This window comes from Equus przewalskii, chromosome 29 (genome assembly GCF_037783145.1).
Source record: "Equus przewalskii isolate Varuska chromosome 29, EquPr2, whole genome shotgun sequence".
Classification (NCBI taxonomy): domain Eukaryota; kingdom Metazoa; phylum Chordata; class Mammalia; order Perissodactyla; family Equidae; genus Equus; species Equus przewalskii.
Genome location: NC_091859.1, coordinates 38,592,154 through 38,612,854, shown reverse-complemented (window position 1 = coordinate 38,612,854; position 20,701 = coordinate 38,592,154). Strand labels below are relative to the sequence as shown.

The 20,701-nt window shown below is 54.0% G+C and overlaps 1 protein-coding gene across 2 annotated transcripts; it reads left to right on the top strand.

Moving 5' to 3' along the window:
* The first annotated feature begins 7,859 nt into the window (after nucleotides 1-7,859).
* Nucleotides 7,860-20,070, top strand: POLR3H (RNA polymerase III subunit H). Of its 2 annotated transcripts, none has more exons than XM_070599556.1 (7): nucleotides 7,860-8,179; nucleotides 8,448-8,578; nucleotides 10,917-11,013; nucleotides 16,395-16,481; nucleotides 17,013-17,076; nucleotides 18,498-18,699; nucleotides 19,745-20,070. In XM_070599556.1, exons 2-7 carry the CDS (start codon nucleotides 8,468-8,470, stop codon nucleotides 19,796-19,798), a joined length of 615 nt encoding a protein of 204 aa, XP_070455657.1. In that variant the 5' UTR covers nucleotides 7,860-8,179; nucleotides 8,448-8,467; the 3' UTR covers nucleotides 19,799-20,070. The 2 variants fall into 2 exon arrangements, with proteins under 2 accessions (XP_070455657.1, XP_070455658.1); XM_070599557.1 differs by having other exon boundaries at nucleotides 8,161-8,354.
* The last annotated feature ends 631 nt before the right edge of the window (nucleotides 20,071-20,701 follow it).

The following is a 20,701-nucleotide window of genomic DNA, read 5'->3' as shown; positions in this document are numbered from 1 at the left end:
ACTTCAGCTCTGCCTTCGCCTCCATGGGGGGTGTTTTAAAGATTTTATTTTTTCCTTTTTCTCCCAACCCCCGCCCCCCCACCCAGTACATAGTTGTATATTTTAGTTGTAGGTCCTTCTAGTTGTGGCATGTGGGATGCCACCTCAGCATGGCCTGATGAGCAGTGCCATGTCCACACCCAGGATTCAAACCAATGACACCCTGGGCCGCCGAAGTGGAGTGCACGAACTTAACCACTTGGCAATCGGGCCTGCCCCTGGAGGGGTGTATTAAAAAGGCCCAAATGAGGGGCTGGCCCCGTGGCCGAGTGGTTAAGTTCGCGTGCTCCACTGCAGGCGGCCCAGTGTTTCGTTGGTTCGAATCCTGGGCGCGGACATGACACTGCTCATCAAACCACGCTGAGGCAGCGTCCCACGTGCCACAACTAGAAGGACCCACAACGAAGAATATACAACTATGTACCGGGGGGCTTTGGGGAGAAAAAGGAAAAAAAAATAAAATCTTTAAAAAAAAAAAAGGCCCAAATGAGAAGCGTTCCTGGGCCTGTTCAGACACTGTCAAGGGCATCGTTCCACTCCTCAGAGCCTTCATTCCTTGAGAACCTGGAGAAGGTCCTCTGGGGGCTCAGAATCAAGAAAATCTGGGGGGCCGTCCCGTGGCTAAGTGGTTAAGTTCACGCACTCTGCTTCAGTGGCCCAGGGTTTTGCCGGTTCGGATCCTGGGTGTGGACATGGCACCACCTGTCAGGCCATGCTGAGGTGGCGTCCCACAGGCCACAACTAGAAGGACCCATGACTAAAACAAATACACAACTATGTACTGGAGGGCTTTGGGGAGAAAAAAGGAAAAATAAAATCTTTAAAAAAAACACAAAATCTGGACCTCCCCCCAACCTCTGGTTCTTTTCCATATTGTAATGGAAAATGTTTTTCTCTTTGCTGTGGCTGTTAGAAAGCTTGGAACCAAATTCTTCTCTGCCACTAGCAAGTTCACAGGACTGTACTTATCTCAGGGCTAATCTTTTCTTTTCATCCTTCCTTTTAATCATCCAACAAATATTTGTCCTGGGTTTATTGTGTGCCTGGCACTTTTCTAGGTACTGGGGAGTCAATAGGGAAGAAAATCCTTGTCAATGTGGCATTTACAGTCAGGAAGAGGCAGAGAGGTCATAAAACAACCTAATAAATGACTATATCCTATGTTGGGAGGCGACAGATGCTGTAGAACAGAGATGTGGGGGTGGGAGCGGGGTGGGGTGGAGTTGGATGGTTTGTAATTTAAAATGCGGGTGGGAGTGGGGAGTGTGTCAGGGAAAGCGTCACTGAGGTGACATTAAAACAAGGACCTGGAGGAGGTGACGTTACCACACAAAATTGGGGTTCTCTGCCCGATACACTTAAATAAGCCAATTAATTATGGCATCAGCCTTTGGGGGAGAAATCAGCTTTTATTCTGTGAGTTCGATCTGCAGGGAGACTGGGGGCATGTACCCTCAGATCTGTCTCCTTGATTCAGGATTTGGGGCAAAATTTAAGAAGTCAGGGGGAACAGGCACGTGGAAACTCTGGTGGGATAGATTTTTTTTTTTAGGAAGATTAGCCCTGAGCTAACATCTGCTGCCAATCCTCCTCCTTTTGCTGAGGAAGACTGGCCCTGAGCTCACATCCATGCCCATCTTCCTCTACTTTCTATGTGGGACGCCTACCACAGCACGGCTTGCCAAGCGGTGCCATGTCTGCACCCGGGATCTGAACTGGTGAACCCCAGGCCGCAGAAGTGGAACGTGCACACTTAACCGCTGTGCCACTGGGCAGGCCCCAGGGTGGGACAGATTTGATTGGTAGGTTTCAAGCATTTATGGTAAGGTTTTAAACATTGATGGTAAGGTGGGGAAAGAAGTTTAACCCCGGATCTTCCTGAATGAGGGTCCCCTTGCTTCTGATAAGTGTCCAACTGTCGAGTTCTGGTCGTGTCCCGGGCCTTGGGTTCCATGGGGAGAAAGATTTTCAGTTCTGAGGTCATTTCAGGTCACGATTTCTTCTTTTGCACATGCCCTGGCTACGTGACTTTGCAGATTTTCTGGAAGGCAATTCTCACTCACTCTGTTGATAAGAGATGGGGTCAGTTGAACTGGTCTCGGAGGCCCGCGGTTACAGTGAAAGATGAAGATATGAAAGCGGTGAGAGGAAGAATGTTCCAGGGAGAGGGGACAGTGGCAGGCAGAGGCCTTGAGTGGGGAGTGTGCTTGGGGTGTCAGAAACAGCCACCAGGCAGAGGAGTGGGGCATGCGTGTAGGAGGGGTAATGGGCGGGGGACCCCCAAGGGCTATGAAGGCGGTCCTAAGGACTGGCTCTTCCCCTCAATGAAATGGAGCATTGCAGGGTCCAGAGGGGAGGACTGAGAATTTCTTTTTTTTTTTTTAAGATTTTTATTTTTTTCCTTTTTCTCCCCAAAGCCCCCTGGTACATAGTTGTATATTCTTCGTTGTGGGTCCTTCTAGTTGTGGCACGTGGGACACTGCCTCAGCGTGGTTTGATGAGTGGTGCCATGTTCACGCCCAGGATTCGAACCAACGAAACACTGGGCCGCCTGCAGCAGGGCGCACGAACTTAACCACTTGGCCACGGCGCCAGCCCTAGGACTGAGAATTTCAGAGCAACATTTTCTTTTTTTCTGGATTGAGTTTTTGTTTATTAACAGATTAAGGTGCTTTGAAAGGGCCGAAACCATCAAAATTCCGCAATGTACAACAGGCCCCCTTACTTGTGGTTTCGCTTTCCATGGTTTCAGCTAATTGGTCAACCACAATCTGAAAATATTAAGTGGAAAATTCCAGAAATAAACAATTTATAAGCTTTAAATTGTATGCCGTTCAGAGCAACATTTTAACAGCATCTCAGGTTAAGCTTGGGTTGCCAAATGGAGACGTGGAGCAGGCAGGTGGACGAATGAATCTGGTGCGTGGGGAGAGGGCTGGCTGGAGATGGACAGGTGGGAGCCATTGGCAGACGGATGCTGCTCAAGGCCAGGAGGTCCCAGGAGGTCCCAGGAGGTCCCAGGAGGTCACCAGGCATGCGCATAGACTGCAGAAAGGGGATCCCTGAGGCCCATTAATATTCAGAGGTAGGAGCAGGAGCCTGTGAGGTGGGAGGAGGACCCGGGTGAGCATGGGCTCCTGGAAGCCCTGTAGAAAGAGTGTGTGAAGGAGGAGGGAGTCATCAGCTGGGACAAATGCTGCTGATGAGGACTGAGAATTACCACTGGGTTTGGCAATGTGGAGGCCATTAGTGACCTTGAGAAAGCGGTTTGGGCTGAGAGGTAGGGCCAAAACCCTGACTGGAGCAGGTTGAAGAGAGGACAAGAAGAGAAGATTTGGAAAGAGCAAAAGCAGACGACTCTTTCAAGCAGTTTTGCTGGTAAAGGGAGCAGAAAATGGGGCACTAGCTGGAGGGAAAGGGGGCGGAGAGAGAGTTTTTTTTAAGATGTGAAAAAATCTTAATTGCTTTTTTAAATTTAAATTTCACTCATTTTTCAATAGGTAATACATTCTCATGATCTCAAACACCAAAGATTCCAAAGGACGTTTGGTAAAACATTCTCCCTCCTGCCCCCGGCCCTCTCGTGCACTCCTCAGCCAGTTGGTTCCTTGCCCCGGAAACAACCAACATAATCTGTGGCTTGCATGCTTGCCCAGAACACGCACACACACATGCAAAGTATTATTTTTCTCCTTTTTTTACACAAATGCTAACATCCCACTCATACTGCTCTGTGCCCTGCCCTGCATTTTTATACTTAATGATGTATCCTGAATATCATTCTATATCAATATGGAAAGAGCATTCTCATCCTTTTTTATGGCTTCATATTATTCCGTTGTGTGATATACTGTATATTTTTTATCCAGTCCTCCACTGATGGACAATCATTTGAGATCGGTTCATTATTACCTCCATTTTGCAGAGAGGCAGCCGAGGCCCTGAGCCCTTCACTGGCTTCGCCCCGGTTGCTCAGCTGGTGCACCGCGGCGTGGGAACTCCGTGCCCTCACCCACCCATATCACTCTCCTCCTCCTCCTGGGTTAGTTTCCAACCCTTATTTCTCCCTCACTCCCACACTCTTAGCAGTATTTTTGCTATCCTTTTGTTCATTCAAATAACACATATTTACTAGCTCTGACCGTGTGCCAGGCACAGGGCTAGGCCCAGAGGATGAGGAGGGACATGACAGAGACGTCCTCGCTGTCAAGGAGCTTGCAGATGAAGTCTTTGTGTGTTTTTGTAAGCCACCTCACTTCCACAGAACGAGGCAGAGAATTAATTAAAAAGCCTGGTCCCTGTTTTTACTAACGAGGAAACCAAACCTGCCAACAGCTCCATGTTGCAATCCTCTGAGCTGAATACCATCAAAGAAGCCTGGGAACGCGAAATACTGAACTCTATGATGCTGGTCCCATCCCCCCAGCCTGGCCCTCCTCCAGTTTCCCATCTCACTGAAAGGCCCACCACCCAGCCAGTGGCTAAAGCTCTCAGCTGTTGGCTCCTCCCACTTCCTTCTCCGGGTCATCCACCCTGTGGCTAAGACCACCCCCTGGAGACCTCTGGACTCTGCCCAACTTTGCTCTCCATGGCTCTAGGCTTGCTCGGGCTTTCTCTTGCAGGGGCCATCCAGTAACATGTTTCTTGGTCTTCTTGTCTCCATCCCAGCCCCTTCCTGTCCACTGTCCATCAAGCTGATGGGTCACTGTGTCATTTCCCTGTCCTAACCTTCTAAGGCTTCCTTTGCTGCCCTTGGGCTAGTGTCGTGGCACGTCCCAGTGGTTAGGATCACAGGTTCTGGAGCCTGAATCCCAGCTCTGCCACTTATTAGCTGTGTGACCTTGAATGACCTACTTAACCTCTCTTTGCCTTAGATGAGGCAAAATGAGATGATGAAATAAACAAGAATGATAAATGATAAGGAGATAAATTAGATAATGATAATAATAGCCCCCACCTTATACAGCTGTTGTGAGGATTAAAAGTTAAAGAATATTATAATAATAAGGCAATGGGATCTGGATCCTGCCTAGGTCTCCAATTTCACCAACTCTCATTTCCTCTATAAATCAGCTAAAATACTTTTGATTCCATGAGAACATCGAATTCTCTCTCTCTTTCTGTCCTACCCCCAACCCCTCTGAGCTGAATCTAGGCCCGAGGCCCAGTTCTTCTTCCCCACTGAATCTCCAATAGCTGGGCACACAGAACGTTGAATGAATGAACACAAAGGGTATTGTATTTGGGTTCTGATGAATGAGTAGGAGCTTTCCAGGTAAAGACGTGTTTAAGGCAGGGCTATAAAAGGGCTTGCTCTATCTGAAGCCGGTACCTGATGGTTACTGTAAATATTCAGTAAGAATGTGATGACTTGGGCCAGCCCCGCGGCGTAGTGGTTAAGTTTGTGCGCTCCGCTTCAGCGGCCCAAGGTTCATGGGTTTGGATCCCAGGTGCAGACTTACACACTGCTCATCAAGCCATACTATGGCAGCATCCCACATACAAATAAAGGAAGATGGGGGCCGGCCCCGTGGCCAAGTGGTTAAGTTCGAGTGCTCTGCTTTGGCGGCCCAGGGTTTTGCTGGTTCAGATCCTGGACGCAGACCTAACACCACTCATGAAGCCATGCTGAGGTGGCATCCTACATGCCACAACTAGAAGGACTCACAACTAAAATATACAACTATGTACTAGGGGGCTTTGGGGAGAAGAAGGAAAAATAACAATAATAAAAATAAAACCTTGAAAAAAATAAAGGAAGATTGGCATAGATGTTAGCTCAGGGAACTTGTTCCCAACCAGACATAGATGAAAAGAAGTTAATCTTGTCAATTTGCTATTTTCTTATTTAACCTGAGGGGTGACTCAAGAGTCACAAGGATTTATAAGCTTTCTTTACAGAAGAAAAAGAATGCCTTCAAGGATCACCAGATATCCAGCCCCCAGCTGCTGCTGAGGCCCAGAAGTCGGATTGCCCAGGGGCTTACCTGGAGTGAAAGAAACACAGATTACCCCTTTGTTTCTCTGCAACTCCTCCTCCCAAGCCCCTTAGCTCTATAAAACCTCCTGCTTTCTCTCCTATTAAGGTGGATTTGAGAGAACCTATCCTCCTGTCTTGTCTTCTTGTTCTTGCCAATTCAAATAAACCTTTCTCCATCTCCAAGCTTTTGCCAATGTCTCAGTGATCGGCTTACTGCACATCAGGCACTCGAATTTAAGATTAAGAGGTTCAGTATCTTGCTGGCCTGGTTGCCTAGTGGTTGAGTGTGCTCTGCTTCTGCAGCCTGGGTTCGGTTTCCTGCCACGGACCTACACCACTTGTCTGTCAGTGGCCATGCTGTGGTGGGTACCCACAAACCAAACAGAGGAAGACTGGCAACAGATGTTAACTCAGGGCAAATCTTCCTTAAGCAAAAAAAGAGGAAGGGGGCCAGCCTGGTGGTGCAGTGGTTAAATTCACACATTCTGCTTTGGCAGCCCGGGGTTCACCGGTTTAGATTCCGGGTGCGGACATGGCACTACTTGGCAAGCCATGCTGTGGTAGGCATCCCACATAGCAAGTAGAGGAAGATGGGCATGGATGTTAGCTCAGGGCCAGTCTTCCTCAGCAAAAAGAGGAGGATTGGTGGCAGATGTTAGCTCAGGGCTAATCTTCCTCAAAAAAAAAAAAAAAAAAAGAGGAAGATTGGCAACAGATGTTAGTTCAGAGTGAATTTTCCTCAACCGAAAAAAAAAAAGAGGTCTGGTGTCACAGCCTCGGAGCTTGAGTCTCCCAGTGCTTGGAGAACAGAAGCAAGGTGAGGCTGGAGAGGAAGGCTGGGCTCAGTCCAGGTTTTGCTGTGTGGGCAAAGGAGGTTCATGAAGGGGAGGCTGTGACAGTGTGGATGTTGCCTGATGCCAGGAGCTTGGGCGTGTGGTGAAGCTTCGGAGGAGCAATGAAGAAGCCTGAACCAGGCCCTTAGCAGGGAATGAAATGAAGGGGGAGGATCTGAGCGATATTGGAGAGAAAGAATTAATATAATCTCCCACGCACTTTTACTGAATGCCTCCTGGGAACGATGTGAGGGGCTTGTGGGACAAAAAGCTGAAGCAGCATTTTCCCTTGTCGTCAAGTAGCTCAAATCCTAGGAGAGACAGACAGACCTATAAATAAAAGTATGGATACCACGGAGGCCAAAGTCAGTATTACCACAGTCAGTCTCGTAGAGAAATCTCTGCAAAGAGATCAGCAAATTAAAGAACTGTGCATATCTGAGTGCCTGTCATCTACCCCAAGGCTCTTTTAAAAAGAGCTTAAAGTTTTCAAATTTTTGTTCGGTCAACACACGCTACAGTGTATTTCCACAACCCACCGACTTTTAGAGGCAGCGCAGTGCAAAGGTTTGGACAGGGCCCTCTTCTATCTCTCAGCAGCCCGAGATCTTGGACAAGTTATTGAATTCCCTCAGCTCATGTTAGTTATTATCCGAAGATGAATGAGACTGCAACGTGGCGGAGAGAGGACAAGACGGGGCTGGAGGCATGCGTAGCGGCAAGACCCCCTGTGAGCCACCACAAAGGTTTTAGACTTTATTATGAGTTCACTGAGGAGCTACTGAGGTGATATTCTGTCCTAATTTATTATCACTTTTCAGCTGAGATGCAAATGCAAAGATCTTAAGTGTTGAATTCAAGGAGTTTTGAAAATGGTATACAACTGTCTAAGAAGACGCAGAACATTTCTATCACCCCAGAAATGTCCCGCCTGCCCCTTTCCAGTCAATTCTCCCCGTCTCCAGAGCACTGAAGGGTCTAAGCAGATTGTGTTTGTGTTTTGAAAGGATCACTCTGGCTGCGGGGCACATGACGGCCTGAGACCAGCAACAAGAGGATATCACACGCCAGGCGAGAGATGACCGGATTGCTCCGAGGTCGCCTAGCAACCGGAAAGCGTCGTCCCAGGGTTGACCGCTCCTCGCGGGCGGAAGGGGAGGCCCCGCCCACCAGGGCCCCGCCCACCTGGTTCCGCCACGAGCCTATGGGCAGCCCCACCCCTTGTTGGAGGGCGGGCAGAGGCTTCTTATTGGTCGGTTCTCCGGAAGCGACCGGATTCGTAATCTCGGGGAAAGTCTGGTAACCGGCGGCTGCGTGTAGGCGCGCGGTGAGTGGCGGCGGCGCGTGGCGCGTGGCGGGCGGGGCCGCTCGCCCGCTTGCTGGATGGCGATCCTGGTGCTGAGCCCGCTTGCTGAGCCTCAGTTTCCTCGGTTTGCGGTAGCCGAGCGTGCTGCGCACGGAGTACTCCAGGCACTACCATGAGGCTCCGCTACCGGCCTGGGGTCGGGGGTCTCAGCGATTGGGACGGGACGGAGGGGGCCCGGGGATCCTCACCGCCCCAGGCCCCGGTGCGTGACCTACCCTCCCGTTCCCAGAGCCCCCAGCGCAGGCCGCGATGTTCGTCCTCGTGGAGATGGTGGACACCGTGCGGATCCCCCCGTGGCAGTTTGAGAGGAAGCTCAACGACTCCATTGCCGAGGAGCTGAACAAGAAGTTGGCCAACAAGGTGCTGGGCTCACGGGGGGCGGGAAGGCCTTGGCGCGGGAGGGCCCGATATGCCCACCCGCCCGCTGCAGGCCTGGCCTTGGTCGTGCCAAGCCTTGGCCTTGGGCAAGTAGCTTAACATCTCAGAACTCGGTTTCTTCACTCGTGCATGGGATGGGGGTAGTCCTTACCCACAAGGGTGTTGGAGGGAATCTAAGAGAAGTTGGGTTTGGAAAAGGCCGTCGTAACTGGAAAGTGCTAGGTTCTACACTTGCAAATTACTTTGCAATCTTGGGCAAGTCGTTTACCCACTCTGGGCCTCAGTTTCCATTTGTAAAATGGAAATAAAAATTGCTGTCCAACCATGTGTTGTTTTCGTGAAGATAGATGGTAGTTTAGAGTTAACCAACAGGAGGCTTATCCATTCGTACCTGCAAAAAAATATATGTGCACCCTCTACGGGCCAGGCCTGCACACCCTCTTGCCAGCTCGTCTGAGGCCTTCCCCCGGCCTTTTCTGTAGTTAGCCTGCCTCCTCAGTTACTCTGTCATATCACTCTTTCCTTCTTAGCACATATACACTCTATTTTCTTATTTGTTTATTTGGTTACTGTTTTTCTCTTTCCTCTGCGTGAGGGCAGGGACCTTTGTTTGTCTTCTTCCCCATATTTAGCCGAGCCTGGCACAGAGTAGATGATCCATCATTGTCTGTTGATTGAGTGGATGAAACAGACAAGATTCTGCCCTGTAGTGTGGTAGGGAAAGCAGATGTGAATGAGAGGGTCCCACAGCTGTGTGTGATGACAAGCTGAGGTAAATGCTATGAAGGACAGGTGTTCACAAGCTTGTGGAATGAAGGAACTTCACCCACAGTGAGTGAGACAAGTGGCTTTGTTAGAGAGGTGGCACTTGTGCTTCAGCTGAGATCTGATGGTGAAGAAAATCTAACTAGGGAATTCATTTTGGGGAGATGGTGGGGGCTGGGCAGAGAGAAGAGCTGTGCAGGCAGAGGAAACAGCATGTGCAAAGGCCCTGTGGCAGAAGGGACTGTTACACCATTATGACGTGGAGGAGGCTGGTGTGGCCTGGGCAGAAGGAGGGAGAGGAGGGCAGGCTGGAAAGGTGGTGGGAGCCAGGCCTCACAGGGCCTGCAGGACTTCATGGGGGTAGTGGTCTTCATCCGTAAACAGCAGGAGGTGATAGGCTGAGAAGGAGCCGGCAGGAGGCAAGTCCTTTCCATACAAGCTGAGGTCACAGAAGGAGGGTGTCCAGATCAGGAGAGTTGGTGGAGAGAACTCATGGAGTCCTTAGTGGATGGCTTCTGGTTACTTTGTTAGGTAGAAGGTCAGGGGGTCTCTGGGGGGACGAAGGGTGAACATCGTGGAGAGAGAAGGTGTGAAAAGTCTAAGAAGGGAGTGCAGTTCCTTTGGGGCACAGGTCCTTCAGTGAACTGTTAGACAAGTCTTTCTGTGTTTGAGTCACCGAGTCATTTGAGAGGAGGCTGCACAGAAGAGGCCCAAGGTCCAGCCAAGGGCACAGATCTCTTTGTGCTTCCAAGGCCCGCCGGACTGTGCCTCATCACAGGGAGGTCTGGCCAGGACTCTGAGTTCCCTGAGCTTCTTGCTCATCCTTGAACAGTCCTTCGAGGTCTCTAATTCGGAGGTGATGACGCTGGTGGCAGATAAGCAGACACCAAGTAGCCAGCCGTTTGGAGCACCACGGCGTGGGGATGGGGCATGCGATGTTCTCTGCCCAGTCTTAGGGCCTTGGCCATGTGTCCCTCTGCCAGCCTCGGTCCCTGTGGCCACATCTGTGTGTCTGAGACTTTGTGAGCAGAATGGCGATTAGCTGTGGTTCTGGCGCTCACTGAGCTGTGGGCTCCAGCAGGGCACTGGGGCCGTTGGAAAGTGTCGGTTTAACCAGGGCTTCCCCTACCGCTGATCCATACTAGTAATACTAGTGATCCTTGATCGGTGATTATTACTGTTTCCAGCATGTGAGCCAGGTGCTGGCATAGGGGCTTCACACCCATTCTCCCTCTTTATTTAACAACCCTGCGGCCTGGTGTGTCCATTTTTGCACATGGGGAAACTGAGGCTCAGAGAAGTGACCTTGGAGGTCGCACAGTGAGTGGTGGAGCTGGCATAACCTGGATCTGCCTTGTCACCAAAGGCCCTGCTTCCCAGAGCTCCACATCCTTCCGGGGTTCCTTTCCCGTGGTCACCTCAGGCAGTGCCCCAACTTGCTTCCCGCCATAGAGCAGGGATAGTCGGACATGCCCTGTGGTGCTGAGGGCGTCAGGAGAGATGCCTGGGAGCTGGGCCCCAGGGTCACTGTGTGTGTGTACACGGACGCACACAGGTCGTGTACAACGTGGGACTCTGCATCTGTCTGTTCGACATCACCAAGCTGGAGGATGCCTACGTGTTCCCGGGGGATGGCGCATCACACACCAAAGGTGGGTGCCCTCTCCTCCTGGGGCATTGGGTCTCTTGGGGCTCGGTTTTCAGTGGTGGGAGTCCTGGTCTGAGGGTTGGGAGGCCTGGGGCCTAGTCCCGGCTCTGCCAGGAACCGACTGGCAGATGGGCACGATGGGCAGAACCTCCCCTTCTCTGGTCCCGGTTTCCTATCTCTAAGAAACGGGAGGCGGACAAGGTGGTTCTCAAGGCCTCTCCGGCTCTCAGATTGTGGCTGTGTGTCTGAGCCCCGTTTGGTCTTGTCTGTTACTAAGCCGTGCTCTGCCTGGCCCTCAGGCTGCTCAGTCTGATGAGGAGGATGGCCAGATAGTCGAAGACACTTGGAGTGATCATTGCTAGGTTAGAAGTGTAGAGAACAGAGGGGAGCGCAGCTGCCCTTCCTGGGGAGGAGGCTGGTTGGGGGTTGGGGGCTTTGAGGGGCACTAGGACATAATGGTTAAAAGTGAGGCCTCTGCCACTTATTTGCTGTGTGTCCTGAGGAGAATACGTAACCTCTCTGTGCCTCTGTTTCCTCGCCTGTAAAATGCGGTTAGCAGGTCTTACATGACAGGACTGTTGTGAGGATTATAAGTCAATATGTGCCAAGCTCTTAGGACAGGGCCTTGGCACATTGTGAGTGCTCGGTGGCTCATCGATTTGGATTGTTTCTCCTGATTCTGTGGGTCAGCAAGGTGGGGTTCTTCTGGGCTGGCTTGGCCAGAGCTGGAAGGTGTAGGGTGGCCTCACACGTCTGGTGGTTGGCAGACTGGTTGGTTGGGGCCTCAGCTGGGATGGCTTGTCTCTGCTCCAGATGGTCTCACCTTTCAGTCAGCTAGACGGGGCACCTGGGCCCCCAAGTGCAGCCGGGCGCCAGAGCGCGAGTGGCTCTCAAGCCTCTGCTTATATCCCCTTGGCCAAAGCAGGTCGCACTGCCGAGGCCAGAGTCAGGAGCTGGAGAAGAGGCTCTGCCACTTGATGAGAGGAACTGTGGTCACTTTGCAAAGGGGTGTGCACCCCAGAAGGGGAGGGCTGGTGAGCGGACCTGGAAGGAGGAGGAGTAGAGGGCGTGGGACCTTCTTCCCTCTCCTGCCTGGAGCCAGCCAGATCCGAAGCAGAGGGCAAGGGGGCCGCTGGGGTGGTTCTGGGCTAGTCAGTGTAGACCCGTGGCCTGCCACCAGCTAAGCACTCGCTCGCCTCTCCAGACCTGCCAGTCACTCTGGCACACTCGGGGTGGGGCCCCGCAGACTGTGTTTTAACAAGGAGCCAGGAGAGTCTTACGCAAGGCCACGTTGGAGGAGCCTTGCCCTAGCCCATCCCGGGCAGCCTCTTGGCACAGAGGTGTCAAGTGCCTGGTGTCCCTATCCGGGAATCCAGAGACTTCATTAGTTCCCATGGATGCTCTTGTGCTCTGCAGAGAGCCCTGAGAAACAGGCTGTTTGTACGGACGGGGAGCAGTTTCACGAGCAGAAACCTAAGACGTGGATGTGGAAACCAGCCCACGAGGGCCTCTGCTTACAGAGTAGGACGCCGTCCGTCGAGCTGAGCCTGGTCTCGGCCTTCGGACAGGGCCTTGGTTGTCCAGGAGACAAGTGGTGAGAGGTACCAGAACTTCCAAAAAAACTGGGAGAGTGGCTGAGTGGTTAAGTTCGTGTGCTCCACTTCGGCGGCCCAGGGTTTCACTAGTTCGGATCCTGGGCATGGACATGGCACCGCTCATCAGGCCACACTGAGGCGGCGTCCCACATGCCACAACTAGAAGGGCCCACAACTAATAATAAACAACTGGGGGGCTTTGGGGAGAAAAAAGGAAAAATAAATAAATCTTCAAAAATAAACCTAGGAGAAAAAAGGTAAATTTGAGGAAGTTCTGTCCATTCATTTGGTTGTTTCTTCCACTTGTTTTAAGACTTCACTGTTGGTTTCCATTGTCGCCCACCTCCGCTCAGCCGGGTCCCCTGAGTTCTTGGGAACAAGGTGCAAGCATCAGAGCACTGGGTGACACACGTCACATGGACCCGGCTTTGAATTCTGGCTCTGGACCCCCGGATGGGGACCTTGGGTAGGTAGCTCTACCTGTCTCGCCTCAGTTTCCTTGTCTGTAAAGTGGGATAACACCTGCAGCTGTAACGCTCCTCATGGCCCGTGGCGCACCGTGCCGGGCGAGCTGTCGCTGTGTGGAGGGGGTCCATGGCCCCGCTTCAGGGTTCCCCCTCTCTCCCAGCCCCACCCCCCAGGGCTGTGGCCAAGGGGGTGCTGAGGGAGGGGCTCAGCACCTGCCCTTGCCTTTGCTTTGAGGATTATTCCTTTGCCGGTTGCCTCCTTCCTTCTGCTTCTGCCCAAGCCAGATTGCTTTCCCTCCCTAAGACTCAGGTTCCACATCCGGGAAAATCGTGCAATGATAGTACCTACCTCATAAAATGATGGTGAGGCGTAAACGAGGAAAACCACACAAAGCCTTTGGTCTGGCGCCTCGCATGCAGTACGTGCTCTCGCCATGTTGGCCTTTGTGATTTGTGATGCTGGCCCCAATTGGCCACCTTACCCCTTGTCACCTAGAGCACTTTTGCTGGCACCAGCCCCACGTTCCCCGTGCCCTCCCGGCCGGCTGGACCTGGCCTCCCCTGAGAAGCCCCCATCGACCCGCCCGCCACCCCCGCCCCGGGCTGGATGGGGGCCTGCTCTGAGCTCCGGAGCAGCCTGTCTCCGTGCCCAACGTTTGCTTTGTTCTTTGCTATTTTTTTTTAAGTGTGATAAAATGAATACAACATAAAATTTACCACTTGAACTGTTTTGAAGTGTGCAGTCCAGGGGCATTAAGTACGTTCACATTGCTGTGCAACCGTCACCCTCCCTCTCCAGAACTTTTTCTCTTCCCAAACAGAAACTGTACCCACTGGACACTAACTTGCTCTCTTCCTCCCCCCAGGCCCTGGCCCCGCCCCCCTCTACTTTCCCTCTGTGACTCCGAATTAGTGGCATCATATGGTATCTGTCCTTTGTAGAAACCCACTGTGTCTGGAGGCAGTGCTCCTTATCCTGCCACAAATTTTGCTGACGCCTCCAACTAGGAGCAGGTCTTCCTGTTACTTGTTTATTTATTTTGCTTGAGGAAGATTAGCCCTGAGCTAATAGCTATGCTAATCCTCCTCCACTTTGTATGTGGGACGCCTCTACAGCATGGCCACAGTGAAGTAGGAGCACACGGAACTTCAACCACTTGGCCACGGGGCTGACCCTGAGGTCTTTCGTTTTCTTGCTCGTCCTTCAGCCTCATCCTTTTTGACTCTCCAGGCTTCCCATCTGCAGGTTAAACATCCGCAGGACTTCAGGTGGGGCTCCTGGGAGGTGGCCCCAACACGGTGCTGTCCTGACCGGCCCTCCAGCTGCTCTGTGGCCTCCTTTTTGCTTTTCAGTTGTGATGTAATTCGCATACAGTACTAGTCGCCCTTTAAAGCATGCACTTCAGTGGCTTTTAGTATATCCACAGAGCTGTGCAACCACCACCACTATCCCATTCCAGAACATTTTCATCACCCCAAAAAGAAAGCCCATTAGCAGTCACTCATTCCCCGCTCCACCCAGCCCCTGGCAGCCGCTGCTTTGCTCTCAGTCTCAGGATTTGCCTGTTCTGGACATTTCATATAAATAGAATCATATAATATGTGGCCTTTTGTGTCTGGTTTCTTTCACTGAGCATAATGTTTTCAAAGTTCATCCATGTTGTCACATAAATCAGTACTTCATTCCTTTTTGGGGCTGAATAATATTCCCTTGTTGGGATATATGACATTTTGTTTATCTGCTCATCTGTCAATGACACTTGGGTTGCTCACCATTTCCTTTTGGATGTGGTGGTTCCAGGCTGGAGCTCCCTGGGCGCAGGATCATGTGTGTCCTGCCCTCGGAAGCCCAGTGCCCAAATCAAACCTGGCCCAGCCCCGGTGGAGGCTCCTGGGACTTTATTAAACTGAACTGATGTCGGGTCATATGGGGGACAGGGGTTTTCCATCCTCACAGGGAGGGAGAGGCCACCAATTGCCCCCTCTCCTTTCACGGGGAAGCAGCCTGGCAGGGAGCTGGGGGCCAGGTGGGCTCTGCTGTCCTTGGGGCAAGGCTGGCAGACTAGGTAGCTGAGGGTACTGGTGGCAGAAGCCTTTGTTTGGGGATTAAACCTGTTTGAGGAAGGCAGATTCAACCCCATGGCTCTGTCTGGTGGTCCAGAAAGACTTGGAGTCTCCTTATCGCACAACAGGGCAGAAGAGCTGTGTGGCTGTGAGCAGGTTACGCAGCCTCTAAGCCGCTCCCTCATCCTTACAGTGGGGAAGCATGACAGCTGACACAGGCGGATCATGCTGGGCACTTGGCGACCAGCAGGGGGAAGCCTCATGGTCATTTTCTAGCCCTGGCGGTGTTCAGACCAGAGGTGGACATCCCCTTCGGGGCTCTAAGCAAGAGGCAGGAGTGATGAGGTGATGGCTTCTGCCAGGCTCTGGGGTCAGAGTCTGTGATGTGGGCACAGGCCCTACCTGATGTTTACCTTGAGGTCTGGTGAGTGGGGACCACCTAGGGCAGGGCCTGAGAACCCCTGGAGGCATTTTTGCTGGGTTACCGGCTCTGCCTCCCCCCACCTTAATTTCAGGGCATTTGTAGCACCCTGTTCCAGGTCAGAGCTCTGCCCGGGGCAAACTCCGCCAGTCGGCACGAGTCAGGGACTTGTTTCCAAACCTGGCTCCCTTTGCCAGTTGCTTCTGCCCTTTTTGGAATTTAAAGGAGGGAACCCGGAGGAAGGTTGGAATTGATGTTGGAGTCATCAGTGGGCCAGAATCTGAACTCAGCTGTGACTTTTCCTTTTTTTTTGCCCCCCCCTAAGATTGGCACCTGGGCTAACAACTGTTGCCAATCTTTTTTTTTTTTTTCTTTTCTGCTTTTATCTCCCCAAATCCCTCCTGTACACAGTTGTATATCTTAGCTGCACGTCCTTCTAGTTGTGGAATGTGGGATGCCGCCTCAGTGTGGCCTGACCAGCAGTGCCATGTCCATGCCCAGGATCCGAACCCTGGGCCGCCGCAGCAGAACGTGCGAACTTAACCACTCGGCCACAGAGCCGGCCCCTGACTTTTCTGATGGATTTGGGAGCCACCCTCCAGTTCCAGGGCCCCACTGCTGGCCTCTTATGGGGCCCGAGCTATGGTCTTGCAGGGGACGGGGTGAGGGTCCCTCCAGCTCAGCTGATGGGTCTAGGCCTGCAGGGGGACTCGGTGAACAGCAGGGCAGGCTCCTGGAGCAGCCAGGGGGCCTCTGGGTCAGTGTGCTGGCGTGTGAAGGTCAGAGCAGCCATTCCTCGTGTGCCTGCTCGTCACTGACGTGCCTTCTCCATTTCCAGTGCACTTTCGTTACGTGGTGTTCCATCCGTTCCTGGACGAGATTCTCATCGGAAAGATCAAAGGCTGCAGCCCGGAGGGAGTGCACGGTAATGGCGGCCCTGCCTCCCCAGACGAGGCCTGGGAGCGCGTTGCGGGCAGGTGGCCAGGCCGGCCTCCCATTAGCTTCTGTGCTGGGCCGCGTGGTCAGGAGACGGGTCAGATACAGAAGCAGAAGCTCCTCGTGGTGCCAGAGAAGCTTGTGAGTGAGGGGAATACTCGGCCCCCTTCCGCGTTCGTGTAACAGGGAGGACATCAGCCAGCTGTGGGCTTCACTGGAGGCCGCAGCTCAGGACCCCAGGGTGGGCGCTGGAGCTGCTGGAAGTGACCCGGCGTCTTCGGCACCCACTGGTCACTGCCGTGTGTGGTGTCCACCTCAGGTTTTGGTGGCTGCTCCGGCTGTGTGAGTGGCACAGGCAGAGATGTGGGGCTCTGAGGTGGGGGAGGCACCCAGATTTCCATGGTGACACCTGCCCCATGGGCAGCACAGGGTAAGGGGCTTGCCTGGCGGGTGTCCAGACCCCTCGTTTAACTGTCCGCTGTGAGCCCCCATCCCATGCTGTCATCTTTGTTTTTTCCAGTCTCTCTAGGATTCTTCGATGACATTCTCATCCCCCCGGAGTCGCTGCAGCAGCCAGCCAAGTTGTATCCTCACACCATTAAAGTGGGTCATGGAGGAGCGCAGGCCTCCCCATAGGACAGTCCCCACTCCTTGGGGTGGCCCTGCCCTCTGGTCCGATGCTGCTGGCCTCTGTGCCCACCCCTCCTGCCTGTGCGTCCTGCGCTGGCCATGGCGTCCTCCCACCCGTGTCTCTGTCTGGGCTGTCAGGCTCTGGTGTGTTGTTCGTGCCCTGTAGGCGGGGTACTGTTCGCTTCCAGTTCACTCTGCTTAGGTTGTCCCTGCAGGAATCATCTTAAAGATCGCCTCCCTTGAGAGGTTTCCCTGACTGGCTCCCGCCCCTCCTCCCTGATGGGCAAATGGAAGCACAGGCCAGCATTTGAGAGCTTGACTGTGTGGGCCCTGGCGGGTAGTTTCCCACTGCTGAGCTCTCCCTTGTCCCCATCCTAGCCCTCAGCTGGCTGCACTGGAGTTGTCTGTTTCTGTGGGTCCTCACTGAGACTGCTCACGGGAGGACCCCGTCCTGTCATGACTGGACCTGCAGTGCCCAGCACAGGACCTGGCACAGAGGAGAGAGGCAGGACCCACGGGCGAGGCGGCCACTAGCGGGCAGCGTGGCTCCCGCAGACTTCGGGGAGCCAAGGGGCGGTCCAGCTAGTTTGGCAGACAGCTCCGCTGGGCCCGTGCGGGGCCTGGGGCAGGGTCTGCGTGTGATTCTAGAATTTGTCAGAAAACCTGCTGGTCCTCTTGCTGGCTGTGGGTGTCTGGGCAAGTGACCTATCCTACCACCGTCCTCTTGAAAACTGGGAAAGTCCGCATGCCGCCTGCTGGTCAGTGCCACGAGGGGTGGATGGAAAGGGTGTGGAATCACACTGTGCAGAGAGCATTGGACGGCTGTAGCTGGCACTGAGGCCGACTGGGTCCTGTGGGAACCACTGTCCCGGGTGCTGTTTTATCATCGTCTCGCCACAGCCCTGTTTTACAGATGGGGACCCTGAGAGCTTGGGCCTGGCCCCGGGTCACAGCTGGTGGGTCTGACCAGAGGTCTGAACTTGGCAGTGGGCCTCTGAGAGGATACCCAGCAGGGTGGGGACCCTGGGCAGCAAAAGGCCCTGGTCATTCTGTCTTGAGAGGCGGAACTTGTGCTCCACTCTCGAGCCCCCTTCCTGCTCTGATGTGCTGAGGACGCATGTGGGTGCCTGGCTGGGGGCCCCTGTTCCCAGCCTGGGTCCTGGCACCGGAGCTCCTGCTCCTCACTGTGGGGCACGGGCCCTGCCCGCCTCGCCTCTTACACATGGGGCTGGGCCTGCTCTTCCTGTGACTTCCCAGCCAAAGTGGTCTCAACCTGGGACTGATTTTCCTGGGGATGGGGGCTGTGGGAGGACCCCCCCACCCTCAGGGGCTCCCCTGTGGCCTGGTTGTTGCCTTGACCCTGGGCCCCACCCAGCGATGACACCGAGCAGGTGTGGGTGTGGGAGTACGAGACAGAGGAAGGAGCACATGACCTGTACATGGACACCGGCGAGGAGATCCGCTTCCGGGTGGTAGACGAGAGCTTTGTAGACACGTCCCCCACCGGGCCCAGCTCGGCCGAGGCCACCTCTTCCAGTGAGGAGCTGCCAAAGAAGGAGGCTCCGTACACGCTTGTGGTGAGACGGCCTGATGCTGCTGCCCAGACCATGGGGAACTGTCGTGGGAGAGCCCAGCAGTGGAGCGGCACGGAGCTGCTTCCCTGGGTGTTGACTTGGGGTTCCGCTCCTAGACCGCCCCCCAGTGGGTCAGGGTGCAGCTCCCCGTTGTGTGGTCTTGGGTGGTTGCTTCTCCCTGGGGAGCCTCGGTTTCTCTAGGCTGGGGCAGTGATCCTTGGAGTGAGGTGATGAAGCTGCCATGGCTGTTGGGGAGGGTGGGTGAGTCAGACTCCTGGCTGCAAAAGGGACAGAGCCCCATGTGGATGACAAGGCCACTGATAAATGGGGCTGAGGGAGTAGGAAACCAAGGAACGGGCTTGGGACTGAGTCAAAGCCCTGAGAGCAAGGGGGGCTGCAGGGGGGTGACCCTCAGGGCATGGGCCTGAGGCGGCAGGGATGCTGTGGCTGGCCAGGTCTAACTTGGGTTCCTTTTGTCTCTTATCCTCATGAAGCCAGACAATGACACATGATGAAAGTAGGGTTTCAGGGGCTACTAGCAGAGTTTACTGGGGTAATGTGGGCCCCAGTTGTTTGCTTTTAGGGCAGCTGTGCTTTGTCAGAAATTGGTTGCCCGGGGCATCACTTCTGCATGTAGAGGCTGGGGCTCAGGGTCACTAGGCCTTTGTGGCAGCTAAGGAGGCCATGTGTAGGACTGGCTTGCCGGTGCCTGTGTCTGGGCAGGCCTGGAGGCAAGGAAGGGTACCTGAGCCCGCTGAGGTCTTGGGGCCAGGGGCTGTGCCCTCAGAAAACCAGTGCTTTCCTTACAGGCCTCAGGAGAGGTTGGAGCAAGACGGGAGGGTGGGCTGTGTGCGCCCATCTGCCAGCTGGGAACACTGGTGTGGCTCCTGGTTTTCCCCAAAGCCTCTGGGCTGGTGTGTGCCCCACCCTTCCCTTTGCCTCGGTTGGGCCTGCTGGGTGCCCAGAAGGAAGGGCCCCGTCTGCCTCCTGTCCGAGTTGGCTTACGCTCTGCAGGTGGCTGAACTGTGCCTGTTCTCTCCCCCGGCAGGGATCCATCAGTGAGCCGGGCCTGGGCCTTCTCTCCTGGTGGACCAGCAGCTAGCCCTGGGGCCTGACCGTGGACCCTGCCCAGCCCTCAAGAAGGTGGTGCAACTGGCCGTGAAGACAGCAGCAGCTTCTGGAGATGCTGAGGAGTCAAGTCTGTGCCCTGCCAGATTATCCCTCCCCCACTGTCCTGGCCCTGCTCCTCCTCCTGGAGCTACCCCTGAACTCCCACAGTCCCCATGGACTTGTGCCTCTCAGTGACAGCAAAGACCTTTAATAAACAATGGCAGGGTCAGTTGGGGAGGAGCTACCCTTGTCTCAAAGATCCAAGGTCACTGAGTTGCCATAGCTGGGACAGCTGTCTTTCCTCACCCCAAATCACTTCTGGAGATGATGACCCCCCTTTAATGGCAGAACTTAGGGGTTGAGATCTGGGCTGGCTGAGCTTGGTGGCTCCATAAAGTAACAGAGGAAGAGGCTGGCCTGGGGTAGCTGCCAGTTGCTGGTAAGAGTGACCTTTAAGGGACAGCCGCCTTCCTTCCCACCAGCGTGTGGAAGGTTGGGGGCGCTGGACTCGGCCAAGCCAGCTCCATCAGGAAAATGGAGGCAGTGGGCTTTGCTGGCCGGAGGTGAGGGCTGGTGACCAGCTGTGTCATCCCTCCTAGCAGTACAGCAGGAAGCCTGGGGCCAGCTGTCACTCTCAGAGCTTGGCTGTACAAGAAATACCCTGTGGGTCAGCTCCTGGCATGAGGGCAGGCACCCCATTGTTGAGTCAGCAGAAAGGCTCTGCCAGCTTCCTCCTGCCCCTTCACGCGTTTCTGTGGGACCAAGGCATTTGTTTGCAGCACCCACCGGATGCCATGTTCTGTCAGGCAAGTCCTGTCCTGGGAAAGGGGAAGGGGCTTCTGTGGAGCCTGCCTCCAGTCCCGACCTTTTTCAGCTCACACAGGGCCCCAGAGCA